Source organism: Lissotriton helveticus, chromosome 8 (assembly GCF_964261635.1).
Source record: "Lissotriton helveticus chromosome 8, aLisHel1.1, whole genome shotgun sequence".
NCBI lineage: Eukaryota > Metazoa > Chordata > Amphibia > Caudata > Salamandridae > Lissotriton > Lissotriton helveticus.
Window position 1 is genome coordinate 1,404,796,370 of NC_136069.1, and position 17,466 is coordinate 1,404,813,835.

Consider the following 17,466-nt stretch of genomic DNA (forward strand, 5'->3'; position numbering starts at 1 on the left):
ATGGATTGTGGTACGGGGAGAGAGGTGTTTGGGGTAATTGGCCCTGTTGTGTGAGTGAAGTGAAAAATTAACTAAAGTGTCTATCAAAGACATTGAGGTGCGTGTCAATGACTTGTCTGAGTATATTCCTGTTGTGCGAATGGATATAGCAATTTCCCCTCTAAAAGAGGGGGAAAGCGATGTAGTCCGTTTTGTTCCATAGGGTAGTTTGAATGTTTTAGTGACTTGAAGGAGGAGAAGGAATATGTTTTTCCATTTGGCCAGGCGTTTGGAATAGAAGATTTGTCAGTTTTCTTGTTGCCATTTGTCACGCTATAGTAGGTATCAGCTATAAGTGTTTCCGGGTGCTGTCAGAAGTTTGCGTTTGAGATTCTTTTTTGCGTTCTTGGAGAGATTTTTTGGATACGTGGTTCATGGAGGTACATTGCTAAAGACATTCAGTGTCCAGGTGCAGTTGAACTGCAAGAGGAGAGCGCATAAAAGGCTGGACTAGGCGTAGTGTGGCTGTTAAAGCCATGCGTTAGGATTTGATTGGGTTGATAGCAGGTTGGATCGGGTCTGTGACGGTGTGGTGTTCACTCTCCCCATTACTGCGTTGGGCAGAAGAGCTAATCCACAAGAGCCGGGGCCAATGCTCTGTCCAAACTTTATGCCTCTGGTAGTCTGTGAGGAAGGTGATTAATAGTGTGGCACAGCCCCATGGTGAGTTCAAGACCCAAGTGTTTTTTAAAGTGAGTCGGATGGCAAAGGGGTGGTCTGTAGCCATAGGAGTGAAGCGAGTCCCCTCTCCCCTTCAGAAAGCCTCCACTGCCGGCTCAGTCCCAGAAACGTCAAACACTCTGCAACAGAATGTAAAATGTCCCTTTCTTAAATTCGTTAATTGTCTCTGGCAGGCTGTGCGGAAGCTAATTAATGTCTGACACATGGGCCAACTTTAGGTCAGACAGATGTGGATTTTCATTTTACCACAAATGAAGAGGGAAAGGATGTTAGAATAGAGGAGTGAAGAGCCTCACCTCACTCTCAAGGGGCTCCCCAGCAGGATCCGCCCCAGACATACACAGGACTCTCAATGGCTTAGCTGAAGCTCTTACTGGGCGGTAATCGCATCTGGAAGATGGCGGGCAAGTGGGTCTTTATGATAAGGACCAGTGTTTAAGGACATCTTTGGGCAGTGTGTAAGATCATCATTCATGCACTGTGCAGATCAAGAGAGCGAGGAAAGTTGAAACCGAAGGTCGCTTGTCACCCGCCTATGTGACTCGCAGTCGCAGGATACCTCCACGGGCACCAGTGAGCAAGGGGCGCTGGCGGGGAACAGCGCCAGCAGGGGCAGCAGGGAAACAGCCACCAGGCCGATCCGAGGCCCCGCTCCAAGGACCGCCGAGACTCGCAGGTCGTGGTGGTGGACTGAAGCAGGTCAACAACAACCACATCCGGCCCAACACTAGATGGCAGGAGTGTGCACTGCGTGTGAATCAACAGTGCTACATGCCACAAACAGATGCTTAAAGCACAAGTAACATTTTCCTCAATATGTGTAATGCGATTCTAATCTGCTTTTAAAAGGTAGATGATCAGGTAACGATCTCACTACACCTGAATAGGAGTCAACACTTTTCTATCCCTTTGTGCCAAGTAAAACTATTCACAATGTTGAACCCTTTATATTTTAAGAACTAGACGGCCTTTTATTCATACCTTCGCTATTTTATATAATTTAAATGGTGTGTAGTGCTTAGACAAATGCATTAACATGTTGACTCATTACAGAATATTCTTCTAACCATATGGCGCGTGATATCTGATCTTGACAATGCATTGTCTACCTGTTCTAAACATGATTTATTCTATTTCTGCAGACCCTGAACCTGGTGTCCTTCTTTTTAAAAATGCATCCGAAGAATTCTCTGGCACTTACAAATGTAGAGCTGAAAACCGCGTTGGGAGTGAATCCTGTCTGCTTGTTCTCACCGTTAGCCATCGTAAGTACTTCGCATGTTGAAATATTCAAAATGCATCACAAGGTGTGGTACTTGAAGTTTAAAGTTCATATATTGCAGTGCAAAATACGTTGTTTACCTTTGTTGCCAGGCTCACCTGCTTATTAGCGCAGGGTTGTTTGTGCTGTGACATTCTGCTCTGGCAGTTGTACAGAAATCCAGCCTTTACTGATCAGAGGTTGCACAGCGGACAGAGTATTTTTAACATGTTGATAACCATGCATCGAGACCTTGGTAATACTTGGAAGTTGTAGTTTTCTTGCAGCATCATGATGGGAAATGAGGGAAAGCTTATGTCCAGCTGCTGGCTGTATTTTTCTTCTAGATGATATTAGCTTACTTACATTCATACTTTTGCCATGACATTTCCTTTTAGTTGAAATCTTATTTTTTTACAAGAATGATCTCTTTGGAATCTGGATTTTTAATAATTTTTATGTGGAATAGTTTGACCAAAGTACATTAGAAAAATTCTGAGAAATAGTCCAGAAAAAGTAGCTCTACAGCAGGAAGAAGGTGATTAGTATGATAAACTTAAAAATACCCGCCCTCATATTTCAAAACAAATTAACCTTAATACATGCATTAAAAACCTTTTAACGCATTTATGTATTTTAATTTTATCCTATGTTTTTAGGTGACGTTTTTGTTTTACACCATCTACGGTGTGTAGTCTTCATTTATTTGAGCATCTCGCATATGAATGTGAGGCTTTCAGGTAAAAGCCAAGTTGAAAAATACATTTGTGTTCCTCTTGAATATAAAAGCATCAGATCGGTTCCATACATTTTTCTTTTAATTATATGCTAGTTGGTTTCCTGATTTCATAGAAGCATTGAGAATTACAGCCTCGGAAAGTAGTTGGATTCCCCACCTTTTCCCCTACCAAAATGGACTTGGTTAAGATGGTTTCCTTTTTTTATGGATGACCTTTTTTATTTCACAGAAGTTTAATTTAAAGAAGTGCAGTGCCTGTAACAAGTTGTTCCTAGTTTTACAGCCAAGAAGTGCTTAGATAGGCATTATATGTGGGATGGGTGCGAAACACCTGACGATGAATATTATAATTGTTTTTGTCGATTGAGATTGCTTCCAATCCCCCTTCTGCGGGGCAAAGCTAAAACTTATAGCCTAAAAGTTAAAATGAACTTTTAGAACTGCAATACAAGTTGTTTTTTCGTTCCACAGTAAGTTTGAAAAGCCATTCATAATGGTTAAACAAACCAGCACGTTTTAATGCATTAGTACAACACCTAGATACAATGACCTGAGTACTAGTTGTCAGAAGCTTTTATGTTACCAAAATGTTCATCTTCGAATTTTGAAGTCTTCCTGAAGGCCAAAAGTAGAACAGAATTGTAGCGACATTGCAGTTGCTTTAATTTGAGAGGATAGCATATAGGAAGGAGTAAGACACAAGCCTACATGCATGAACTAATTTGAAGCCTTGCTTGGAGTTCCAGTGTTTAATTATGAATCCTTACTAAGTTATTTAACATCTGATTCATATGTATTAATTTTCATTCAATTATGCATTAAACTCCTTCCAGGAGGAGGAGGGTGGGGGGGTCAACAGCACCACAATCAAAGCTGGGTGAGTAAGCTGTGGTGACATCTTTGACCTCCCTCATAAACAATTGTCGAATAGCTGTGTTAACCAACGTTCATGATTCCAGTTTTTGTGTTTGGTATGCTTGCCCTTTGGCTGCCATCTTTTGTGGTTATGGTGCTTGTTTTTGGGGAAACCTCATCACCTCTCACGTACATGCATATTTTTTTCCAGCTGTGGGGATGGCCTTGGAAAGGAGCGCTCGGGTTGCTAAGATCTTTATACCTAATTTCTACTATGATATTTAGAGAGGTATGTATATATTGGTCAGTGTCTATTTAGTTATGGATCAAGAATTCATCATGAGCAAGCTTTACATCACAAACTTCTTTGAAAATTACTTTGGTGTAGTACAAGGAATTTATTACAATTTTCAAAAATTAATATACATGGTAATGTATTTACCAGAATCCCACAAGTTATGCCTCATTTAGGCAAACAATTTCTTCATTAAATCAAGCAAAGTCAGCCAAACGAAAAGGCTCAACACAATTGTTTCAAAATAATCCTTGTGGATTCATACAACCATATTAGAAATTCACACATAATAATACAATGAAAATTGCGCTCAAAGTGAAGGAGAGAGGAGACAGTTTGAGAAGGATGGGTGTGATTGGGTGGTGGTGGGGACTGGGTAAAGGATGTTGTGACCATGTAACAATCACAGTGATTAATGCAACCTTTCCAGACTAATTTTGTTCATTAGTTCCGTAAAACAACTTTAACATAGGGTTTGTCTGTATCAACGGGTTACTTCCTATGTTAAGTAAATGGAAACAATGCGGTCTACGTTTCGACCCCTAAGGAGCAAGGGTTGATTGAAGCCTCATACTGGGGTCTTCTTCAGGACGAGAGTACATGGAGCGCCTAAAGGTGACATAATTTAAAACAAAAGGAGATTATCAGGAATTATATTTAATGCAGGGTTGTACTACAATTATTTAAATGGGAAGGAAAGGTTTCTTACTTAAAAACGGGCTGTTCAGTGGCCTCATGTTAGTGGACCTATTTCGGTTCCTCAGGCATGGCCATTCATCTAAAAATGATTCAAAAAATGGAGGATATCGGTTTAGGAAATGGGTTAAAGAGTAACCCTGTCATTTTTGCATAAAGTATGATCCCTCAGGGGACTTACTAGGGCATCCGGGGCTTTCCAATCAGGCACACCGTTATGGCTTGGTTTCCGCTCCTCCAGATGAAAGGTATCTGAGGGTTCAAGAAAACCAACATGAGAAAATCACGTAATTAATTAGGAAGTCATGGTCCGTGGGCATGGTCTTAAGTAAAGTATTTAAAAGGCGAAATTATATTGCTACTCGTCACACAATGCCATGTGTACAAAATGTACTACCCGGGCTAAGCGTACATGACTAATCATGAATTCAGTTAAAAGCAGCCGCCCACTCGGGTGAGTATCGCAATATCTTACCCTCGACTCCACATCTGCGCGGGTGTTAACATCAACACAGCCTGACCGCGAGTGAAGCGAGCGCGAGGTGCAGGCGCTGGATACCTGCCGGGGGCTCGTCCTTGTGGACCAATCACAAGGTGCCACCTCCAACCCGTTTAGGGAGTGTGTAAAAAATGGCCTGAGCCAGTGAAACGTGACGTTTCCTTGAGGAGGGGTTTGTTTGGCATATGCGGGGCCGGCAGAAAAATGAACCCGGTTGCATATGAAATTATAAACACTGATACCCTAGGGTCCGGTGTATCTTAAGGTCATCTGATCAAAAATATATGGAGTCGAGGCAGCGGCTCGCCTGCAGGAATTCGACAATATTGAACGAGGCTTTTGCGGACTGATCAAAAACCGGTACCTGGGGGGGAAGATCTACCCAATTAAGTTGGTCGGTTATCAACAGTGCAGAGCAAGCGCGGTGTCTTGCTTTCTGTGCATAACAAAGACAGGTCGCTTATTTTGATAGTGATCTGTAGTATACCACAGAGTAGTATAATACGCGTTATATTAGAAAATGGTACACCCATGTCTGAACCTAGAGTCCACCGGGATAGGGGCAGACAGATGGAATCTGTGTGGTATTACATAGATGAATGTCATCAAACATATGGCCCTGGGCCTACAAGACGTTTTTTACATCGTACAGTTAGAATGGGTATGACTATGTTACATCATATAATGCAAAAAAGATTACAAGGAAATACGGGCATTACGATGGATGCAGTATTTGAAACAGGAGTGTCACAATACATTCAAAAACTGGGCATGCACAATATTGTATATAGTACCAATGAATAATGAATTGCCATTCTGTTGTGTGTATTAGACTGTAGTATAGGCAATATTGGACAGATAGCATACAATTTTAGTAGGACGCACTAGTATGTGCCCCAGAGCTCAGTCACGATTAATCAAGGCCATTTGGGAAAAGGTCGAGTCTATTTCATTCAACCCATTTTTCACAGAATCAAATCGCTGCATCCATTTACATTCTCTTATGTTCAAGATGGAATCTAGGTCGCCACCCCTTGGTCCTAATGTGATCTTCTCAATAACCACCCATTTGAGCGATTCAGGTGTGTGGGCCTTCGTTTGAAAATGGTCAACTAACGGTGCCCCTACAGTTTGGCATCTAATTCTACTGCAATGCTGAAGTATTCTGTTTTTGATCTTCTGCTTAGTTTGGCCTATGTACATCATCCCACATGGGCAGAATATAGCATAAATCAGACCATTACTATTGCAGTTTGTCAATGTTTTGAGAGTGATGGTAATGTTATTGTGTGTTACGGTCTTAGTCTCCAAGCACAGGAAACAGACAGCAGCAGCCTTTTTTAGAGGACAGCACCTGGAGACCACCCCGTGGCAGAGGTGGAGGATGGAACCGACGGCCAACCAGGGGCCAGAACCCACAGAACTGGGACGACTCAAGGCAACAGGGATATGGCGGCAAACAGGTCCGCTTCCAACAGGACAATCACGGAGAGATCAACACCAGGAGGAAGACCTATCGCTGGTAAACGGAACAATACCCACTATAAATCCACCGATACTGAGCCAAACAAGCCCGATCATGAATCTGTCGGATGCCATTTTGACGCAAGATGAGATCCAAGTCCTTAGTAAGGGCCTATCCTTCGTGCCTACATCCCATGTAAATGTGTTCAACATCAAGACGGAGTTGACCAAGTTTTTCAGAAAGATCCGACTCAGGAACTTTTTTCTACACAAAGCTCCCATTCAAACCAGAGCATTCACGAACCTGCGACCACCCTCCACTTTTACTCCCTTAACTGCCTTGACTAATCATCGAATTTTGACATATGAAAGTCTGGTTGTCAGAGATGTGCTTAAATTATGTGGAACTAAACGCTACGTGAAACATAACATCACGAAAAATGAACTGATTGCCCTTGATGGCCTACATGACAATAAGTCCATAGTCATTAAACCAGCGGACAAGGGGGGAGCAATTGTGGTTATGAATGTGGACGATTATAGACAGGAGATTTATTCACAACTTAATGATGGAGTGAGTTATCGATTGCTAGGATCCAATCCAACTGCAAACATAAGAGGATTGATCAGGGATCTGACCCTAAAAGGGAAAGAAGAGGGCTTCCTCTCGGATAAGGAGTACACCTACCTGAATGTAGATCAACCACGCACTCCGACCATCTATGTCCTACCCAAGGTCCACAAGAACCCAACCAAGCCACCGGGAAGACCAATTATATCGGGCTGTGGTTCCCTCCTAGAACCTCTTTGTAAATATGTTGACAATTTTCTGAAACCTTTGGCTGAGGCAACACCTACTTACCTGAGGGATACCATGCAGGTTATCAACTTGATGGATAACAAACCTTTTGATAAGAACAATCAATTATTGGTGACCATGGACATTGTGTCACTGTACACAAGCATTCCCCAAGACCAAGCACTAACAACTATACGGAGAGCGCTATCAACAAGACCACAACCAGCAGGGGTCCCTACGGAATTCCTGAATGATCTACTTGAAATCGCGATGACCAGAAACTTCTTTATCTTTCAAAACAACTACTATATGCAGACGAAAGGGGTAGCGATGGGGGCTGCATTTGCTCCGGATCTAGCGATCCTCTACATGAGTGAGTTCGAGCAACATCACATTCTCACCCCTAACAACCCGTTTGCGAACAATATATCGGAATACCGCAGATACATCGATGATATCCTGATGATCTGGACTGGCCATAAAAATGAACTGGATACCTTCATGGAATGGATGAATACCCGATCGGATGACATCAAATTCACCTCCAGCAGCAGCAATGAATCTATAGATTACTTGGATATTACCATCAAGGAACGGGAGGGAATGTTATACACCACCTTATTCAGGAAACCCAGTGAGAGGAACACTTTATTACGATACTCAAGCCACCACACTCGGGCCCTGCGAGACAATTTACCCTTCGGACAGTTTCTCCGCATCAGGAGGAACTGTTCAATGAAAGACGATTACTTTGCAGAATCTGATGGACTAATTTGCAGGCTTTTGGAAAGAGGGTACCCGAAAAGACTGGTTAAAAGAGCACGGAAAAGAGCATGGTTTAGTGACAGGGAAACACTACTTACACCTAAGAATCGTCAACTCCCAGAGAACAGGATGGTCTGTGTTACCACGTACTGCAGCAAGAGCAACGAGATCAGGAAAATAATCAACAACCATTGGAGTATCATAGCAGATGTGATTGAAATACCGGACCCACCAATGCATGCCTTCAAGAAGGCAAAGAGCATTCGAGATGTTGTGGTCCGCTCCTTACTAGATACCCCACCAGCACCCACAATTCAAACAATGTGGAATTTACCCAGTGTGGTTGGGAATTACAAATGCAGCACCTGCAAGGCCTGTGTCCTGTGCTTGGAGACTAAGACCGTAACACACAATAACATTACCATCACTCTCAAAACATTGACAAACTGCAATAGTAATGGTCTGATTTATGCTATATTCTGCCCATGTGGGATGATGTACATAGGCCAAACTAAGCAGAAGATCAAAAACAGAATACTTCAGCATTGCAGTAGAATTAGATGCCAAACTGTAGGGGCACCGTTAGTTGACCATTTTCAAACGAAGGCCCACACACCTGAATCGCTCAAATGGGTGGTTATTGAGAAGATCACATTAGGACCAAGGGGTGGCGACCTAGATTCCATCTTGAACATAAGAGAATGTAAATGGATGCAGCGATTTGATTCTGTGAAAAATGGGTTGAATGAAATAGACTCGACCTTTTCCCAAATGGCCTTGATTAATCGTGACTGAGCTCTGGGGCACATACTAGTGCGTCCTACTAAAATTGTATGCTATCTGTCCAATATTGCCTATACTACAGTCTAATACACACAACAGAATGGCAATTCATTATTCATTGGTACTATATACAATATTGTGCATGCCCAGTTTTTGAATGTATTGTGACACTCCTGTTTCAAATACTGCATCCATCGTAATGCCCGTATTTCCTTGTAATCTTTTTTGCATTATATGATGTAACATAGTCATACCCATTCTAACTGTACGATGTAAAAAACGTCTTGTAGGCCCAGGGCCATATGTTTGATGACATTCCTCTATGTAATACCACACAGATTCCATCTGTCTGCCCCTATCCCGGTGGACTCTAGGTTCAGACATGGGTGTACCATTTTCTAATATAACGCGTATTATACTACTCTGTGGTATACTACAGATCACTATCAGAATAAGCGACCTGTCTTTGTTATGCACAGAAAGCAAGACACCGCGCTTGCTCTGCACTGTTGATAACCGACCAACTTAATTGGGTAGATCTTCCCCCCAGGTACCGGTTTTTGATCAGTCCGCAAAAGCCTCGTTCAATATTGTCGAATTCCTGCAGGCGAGCCGCTGCCTCGACTCCATATATTTTTGATCAGATGACCTTAAGATACACCGGACCCTAGGGTATCAGTGTTTATAATTTCATATGCAACCGGGTTCATTTTTCCGCCGGCCCCGCATATGCCAAACAAACCCCTCAAGGAAACGTCACGTTTCACTGGCTCAGGCCATTTTTTACACACTCCCTAAACGGGTTGGAGGTGGCACCTTGTGATTGGTCCACAAGGACGAGCCCCCGGCAGGTATCCAGCGCCTGCACCTCGCGCTCGCTTCACTCGCGGTCAGGCTGTGTTGATGTTAACACCCGCGCAGATGTGGAGTCGAGGGTAAGATATTGCGATACTCACCCGAGTGGGCGGCTGCTTTTAACTGAATTCATGATTAGTCATGTACGCTTAGCCCGGGTAGTACATTTTGTACACATGGCATTGTGTGACGAGTAGCAATATAATTTCGCCTTTTAAATACTTTACTTAAGACCATGCCCACGGACCATGACTTCCTAATTAATTACGTGATTTTCTCATGTTGGTTTTCTTGAACCCTCAGATACCTTTCATCTGGAGGAGCGGAAACCAAGCCATAACGGTGTGCCTGATTGGAAAGCCCCGGATGCCCTAGTAAGTCCCCTGAGGGATCATACTTTATGCAAAAATGACAGGGTTACTCTTTAACCCATTTCCTAAACCGATATCCTCCATTTTTTGAATCATTTTTAGATGAATGGCCATGCCTGAGGAACCGAAATAGGTCCACTAACATGAGGCCACTGAACGGCCCGTTTTTAAGTAAGAAACCTTTCCTTCCCATTTAAATAATTGTAGTACAACCCTGCATTAAATATAATTCCTGATAATCTCCTTTTGTTTTAAATTATGTCACCTTTAGGCGCTCCATGTACTCTCGTCCTGAAGAAGACCCCAGTATGAGGCTTCAATCAACCCTTGCTCCTTCAGGGTCGAAACGTAGACCGCATTGTTTCCATTTACTTAACATAGGAAGTAACCCGTTGATACAGACAAACCCTATGTTAAAGTTGTTTTACGGAACTAATGAACAAAATTAGTCTGGAAAGGTTGCATTAATCACTGTGATTGTTACATGGTCACAACATCCTTTACCCAGTCCCCACCACCACCCAATCACACCCATCCTTCTCAAACTGTCTCCTCTCTCCTTCACTTTGAGCGCAATTTTCATTGTATTATTATGTGTGAATTTCTAATATGGTTGTATGAATCCACAAGGATTATTTTGAAACAATTGTGTTGAGCCTTTTCGTTTGGCTGACTTTGCTTGATTTAATGAAGAAATTGTTTGCCTAAATGAGGCATAACTTGTGGGATTCTGGTAAATACATTACCATGTATATTAATTTTTGAAAATTGGAATAAATTCCTTGTACTACACCAAAGTAATTTTCAAAGAAGTTTGTGATGTAAAGCTTGCTCATGATGAATTCTTGATCCATAACTAAATAGACACTGACCAATATATACATACCTACCTTTACTGACCCAGGTCAGGTTGTCTTAGGGTTCACCCCGTTGTGAACTTACTACTATGATATTTAGAGAGACTGAAGTGGGCATACACACTTTTAACATGGAATGTTAAGTGTATCGGGACATCGAATAAATATTTCAGCATCCATACACAGCAGAAAGAACAGGCGTCCATATAGTTTATCTCAAAAGAAACTTGCCTTGATATTAAAGAGGGTGACCTCCTTTACTGCAGATGAAGCCAGCTGCTCTGTACTTCACACGTTCTCTAGAAGGGACAGTGATTTAGATGTGTCCTTCGGTGCCCTTTATAAGCAGGGAAAATCTCCGCCATCCCAACATGGAAGTTACAGTGCCTTTTGCTAGTAGACACAGCCTTAAGGCCTACCATCAAGGAAGCGATCTGAGTATTTTACTGAAAACGCAATATGGCTTTAAACCGCCAATAAGATGTTGATAGGTCCCTGGAGAGCCTAGAACTGGAGGCACACACGATGCCGCTTTACGAGGAGATCCGGAAAGGGACCTCCGCGCCATGCTAGCAGAACACCTGCACTGTCTGGATTGGACATCCCATGTGGCCATGACTAGCACAGGGGCTGATAAGCCGGGAAAATTATTGGTGTGGATTATTAGAACTCCACTATTGGGAATCTCCATTCAAACCATGACGGATTAGGAAGTTAGAGAGGATGACACAGTGGGAAATTAACTCCTCCTACCATGCCACGTAAGACCCCCTCCACTTGGAGAACATTGCGCTGCCCTAAGTGCCAGCAGCCAATAGGGCCCAGTTGGAAGCTTCCATACCTGAACAGGAAATCAAGCAATCAATTTGCTCTCTCCCCAGGAGTTGTTCTACTGGCGTTGACAACCTACTAATAGAATTCTACACTACATAGAAACCTAGTTTGACCATGCCTTTCCACCATCCTTGAACAAGGCCCTGATTGTACCCATGTTGACCTGGGAGAGCTCCTGCTCATCCCTCTTCCTTGCAAGATCCTTTATAAAATCATAGCAGACTGTATCTTGCCCTCTCGGGTCCACCCTGACCAGCATGGATTCATCCCGCACCTGAGTTCCTCCCTGAATATTAGATGTCTATATAATCATGGAGGAGGCACCCCAGAGGGTACTCTGTGAACTGGGCTCTCTATCACTTGAGCTAAATTGGGAGAAGGGTGACACTATCTAGTTTGAGACTCCTATCTGGGGAGAGCGATCTAGGCGCTACAGACGTTTTGCAGTATTACTTGGCAGAACTGCAGTGACTTGCCTCGTGGCTGGCTAACCAACACTGTTGCCACACAGGGATTATGAGTGTGGCTGAGAAAAGCTTTCTGCTTGTACTTTTATTTCAAGGTGGGACACGTCGTGGCCCCCACTGGTTATTGGTGTGTACAGCTTTGGGGAGCCAGAAACCGGGATTCCTAAGTATTATAACACTGTGTCCTTATTCTTGTTCTTTACAACTGCTAGGATTAGCGACTAAGGGTGGTATCCTCATGAGACGAGCCCTGGAGGCATGGGAGAAATTTTATTTATTTATTTTAAGAGTTTTATATAGCGCTGGCAAGACCCGGAGGTATCAGAGCGCTTTACATGAGGTTCCACAAAATTACACGATCACATCAGTTCCAATTTACATAAGTTGCTAGACAAACAATTGCAAGAACATAGAAAGCGAGTTAAGGGAAGAGTAGAGGGGAAGGGGGTCAGGGTAAAGGGGTGGGAGGGAGATACAGCAGAAAGACTAAGGAAAGTCTGCCCAAAGTCTGGCTGGGTAGGTGACGGTCGAAGGGTAAGACCCAAAACCCATCTCCTCTATAGCTATCAGGTAGCTCCATCGGGCTTTGGTCAAATAGCTAGGTCTCAATGGGAAACATTTAGAGAACATGGAGGGCAAAAATGGAGCATAGAGGGGAGGGGACAGGGAAGGTGAGAAAGAGAGGATAGGGGAAGAGACAACAAGGAGAGACTAAATTAAGTTTGTCTAAAGGCCGACTCGGTAGGTGACGACCAAGTAGGGAGTCCACGGCCCATCTCCCCTATAGCTAAACCAGGTAGCTCCATCGGGCATCAGACAAAATAGCTAGATCTCAAATGACGAGGGAGAATTCACAGGTAGACAGGGTAGGGACTAGTGCCAGGATAGGTGAGGGCAGAGGTCAGTAGCAGGAAAGTGGAGAGGAGTAGAGCGGGGAGGGGTAGGGGGAAGGTAGTTCGGTAAAAGTTACAGGGGGAAAGTGATACAAGGGAGAGAGGAATAAAGTAGGGGGAGGCAGGCAAAGAATGAAGGAGGGAAGAGGTGGGGGAGGGGGTAGGAGACACAGCAAGGAGATGAGGAAGACCTGGAGGTATCAGAGTGCTTTACATGAGAATTAAGACATGTTACAGTGTTACATTAATTAGAGTTACATTACAGTTGGATCCTTTGCTTTTGGAGAAAAACAATATTGATGGAGGGAGGGAAGGGAACATAACTGGGATATGAGGAAGAAAACAATGTCTGATGTCCAGATGGCCCCACTGCTCATCTTTGGGGACCACACAGGGCGTAGACCTGAAAACGCCTGACCGATGCCATTTTGAAGATAGGCGACACCACCTAATATGAGATATTGGGCAAACAAAGCAGGGACCAGGAGTGTGAGTATAGGTAAAATGAATGACCCCTCCAATGGCCACCATAGTTTGGGAAGGGAGCAGGCCCATTTCTATTTCCATGCTCAGCAGATCCTCCAGATCAGGGAAGGGGGCGCCATCTTCGGGATCAGAGGTAAGAGGACGACATGGCAGTCTAATTATAGCAAAAGGCCATAAACATACAAAATGGGAGCTCACAAATGCACACTTCAGCCCAAAGAGCGTCCCAATGACCGACTCGGCTCATGTGGCAGCCACAAATCAGATACGTGTAACACCCGTAAAGCCGGCATCACCTTCGAGTAGGGCAGAGCCGGCACGGCTCATTAATTTGCATTACGTCAAGCACTTTGTAATATCAGCCATGAGGCCTCTGGATACCATGATGCCCCTCAGGAAGTAATGAACAATTTGTGAAACAAGCCCGGATTCTCCAAAACTAGTTCAGTTAATTTGAAGTTTCTGCTTGACCAGTTCAGACGCAGTCAGTACAGGCTGCGCACAGTTGACAGCAGAAGTCTGGGCCCGCAGGCCTCGGCGGGGCTGGGTACCTACCGAGCAGCAGGAGCCGGTGCGTCTGCTTGTACTCGCGCTTCTGTTCCTTCAGCACCCGGTCGATGTTCTTGCTGATTTTCTTGGCCTCCTTCTCGGCCGCCTCCTCCTCCAGCCGCAGCTTCTCCCAGCTCTTGACCTGCTGCTGCTACTTGTCCTTGTGGCCGCTGAACTTGTAGAGGAGCGTAGAATCGTTAGCTATTCTATTTTTTTTTTTTAAACCAATTTTATTGAGTTTTATTACACACAACATATACCGTACATTACAGTTTTGCGCTGTCCGGGTCACAAGTAGTGGCTCTTTACCCGATAACTTGGTAAATGTTAAGAAAACCTCCCCCCCCCCCCCCTCCCCATTTCCCACCATCGGTGCGCGGAACCAGCTACGATCATGACGGGCAATATGTGCAGGAGTTAACTGACAATGGGATGTGTTATGTGTCTGCCGTGTTGCGGGGGTAGTCTCCAATCAAGGTATTAAGTCGCTGGTTCGTCTTGTGTGTTGTAGTCGCGCAATGCTTGTACTAATGCATCCCATGCTTGCGCCATTTCTAACGCTTTGTCATTTTGTTGTCGCCGTGCTGCTTGAAGCCTTAGCCTGCTTTCCCCCTCTGCCCATTTAAGGAACTCGTTTCTCCACTTCGTGCTCGTGGGACTCGTCACCGCCTTCCAATGTCGTGTAATTTCGCGTTTTGCGAGGATAAGCCCCATATCTATGAATTTGCTTGTTATCTTGTTTTTAGAGGTGTGAGGCAACCAATGTAGAACCCCTATGGCCATGTCGAACACAATCCCCTTTCCGTTATCTCATTAAGAGTATCCCCTACCTCCGTCCAGTAAGGAGCTAACCTAGGGCATGTCCAGAGCATGTGGTCTAGCTCCACACCGATTGTTTTGCATCTGGGGCATCCCGCAGAGTCTACGGAAAAATATCTTTTGATCTTTCCCGGGGTTAGGTATGCGCGGTGAATGTAAAAGTGTACTAATTGAAATCGCGTGTTACGTGTAAAAGTAAAGTCCACATTTGTAAAGCGCACAATCACCCGGAAGGGTCTCTAGGCGCTGGGGGCCGTCGGGAAGATTAAGCGAGCTATTGCCCAGAGTCACATGGTGCTGGGCTAATCTGCCGCCGGTGCCGGGGATCGAACCGGGGTCCCCAGATTCCAGCGTCAGTCGCCCTGGCCGCGGCGCCACACCTCTCCCAAGCCCTTCTCATCAGCTGTTGCCACACTGTCTCAGGGATCTCTTTGCCTATATCAGCTTCCCATTTGCCATTCAGCTCCATTAAGGGAGGCAGCCCTTCGTTGGTCATTCTAGAGTAAAGGCATGAGACCGCCTTGACCGTTCCCGCCGCCATCATAGCGTATTGGCAAACCATCGTTGTTTTAGGTTCTGTGATCCCTCCCTTCCAATGCGCTTGTATTGCGCGTGTGAGTGCTGAGTGCAGTAGAAAATCCCCACTAGGTATATCATAGCGGTCCAGAAGAGCCGGAAACGGCAGAAGTGTTTCGTCTTCATAAAAGTCACCAACTACCTGAATCCCCGCATCCTCCCACCTCTGTAACTGTGACCAATCCCCGCCATGTGGTAATGCCGTCAGCATTCCCATCGGGATTTCGAGGGCATATGGGTGCGACACTCCCGCTCTGCGTACGGTTCCAACATGATCTAATCGTCTTCTCCTCCTGCGTGAGACCTCTGAGGTCTAATTTCTGCTGTAATGCTATAAATGAAAGCACATGGCGAGGTATGCCTGTGCCCCGTTTGTTTTCCGGCCCTCGAAACTCCCGGGCTATTTCTTGGGTGTAGGTCTGTAATTGTGCTGCTAAGTAGTACAGTTCAAAGTCGGGGACCGCTAGGCCTCCTTCCGATTTTGGTCTCATTCCCGTTTTTAATGCTACTCTGCGTCGACCTGTCCCCCAGAGGAAGGATACCATCATAGACTTCAGGAGCCTGAAGGTGGCAGGAGGAATCCAGACGGGTAGTGTTCTAAAATAATATAGGAGCCTTGGGAGCGCCACCATCTTGAGCAGCGCTATGCGACCCGCCACCGACAATGGGAGTGTGGCCCAAAAGGATATGCTGCCCTTCAACGCTCTGATGCCGCGGGTGTTATTTCCCTCTAATACGTCAACAGGGGTATGATAAATATAAACCCCTAAGTATTTCAGGCAGGTGGGTTCCCATCTGATCTCTCTGGTCGTGGAGGGCTGAGTTTCACTTTTGCGCACTGGAAATAAGCATGTCTTGGACCAATTTACTCTAAAGCCTAAGAGTTCGCCAAAGCTGGTTAAAAGTTTGTCGGCCCCTACTAGGGCCTCGCCTGCATCTTCAAGGAAGAGCAGGAGGTCGTCTGCATATAACGATATGTAGTGTTGGCCAAATTTGCTCCGCAATCCCCTGTAGTGGACGCCTGTGCGGAGTGACAGTGCTAGAGGTTCCACTGCCAATGCAAACAGCAACGGGGAGAGTGAGCACGCCTGTCTTGTACCTCTCTCCACTGGGTATTGAGGTGATATTAGCCTACTCGTTTTCACTCTGGCTACCGCCGAGGCATATAGCACAGTGGTCCATTTCAGATAGCCGTCTCCCACACCAAAGCGCCCAAGAACTTTATAGAGGTATTCCCATTCGAGACTGTCAAACGCTTTCTCCAAGTCTACAGATAATATCATGGGGTGTTGGGTCTCAGTGTGATCTTCTTCTAGGAGTCTTATCAAGCGGCATATGTTCATAGTAGTATTGCGTTTAGGTATGAAACCCGCTTGGTCTTAATGGACCAGTGAGGGCATGTGTTCTAAGAGACGAGACGCCAATATGCTGCTCAAGACTTTATAGTCTGTAGTCCGCATTGATAAAGGTCTGTACGATGCTGTGTCCCTGCTCTCTCTGCCAGGTTTAAGGAGGGGAATTACCAACGCCTCTCGCATGGAGTGTGGTAGGTGTCCTAATTGTTTCGCCTCTCCATAGACCTCTAGTAATCGTGGAGCCAACAGGTCCACGTATTTCATGTAGAATTCGATGGGCAACCCATCTAAACCTGGGGTTTTGTTATGCGCCATCTGTTTTATTGCCTTTCGGATCTCTCCTAGTTCAATATCTCTATCCAAGTCTTTTGCTTGTTCCAGGTCCAATACCGGGAAGCAAAGCCCTTCAAGAAAGACATCTATAGCTGGGGTGTCGGCCACCAATTTACTTTCGTACAGGGTTTCATAGTACCTGGTGAAGCAGTGTAGGATCTCAGGTTGGGTATATACCTCTACACCTTCCGCCGT

General features: G+C 44.8%; 1 protein-coding gene across 2 annotated transcripts in view; it reads left to right on the top strand.

Annotated features, from left to right (window-relative positions):
- CXADR (CXADR cell adhesion molecule) overlaps nt 1-17,466 on the top strand; it is a 274,960-nt gene that overhangs the window by 139,651 nt on the left and 117,843 nt on the right. For both annotated transcript variants that reach the window (XM_078658356.1, XM_078658357.1), the window contains exon 5: nt 1,863-1,985. In XM_078658356.1, coding sequence (XP_078514482.1) covers nt 1,863-1,985 — 123 coding nt within the window. The remainder of the gene's footprint in view (nt 1-1,862; nt 1,986-17,466) is intronic.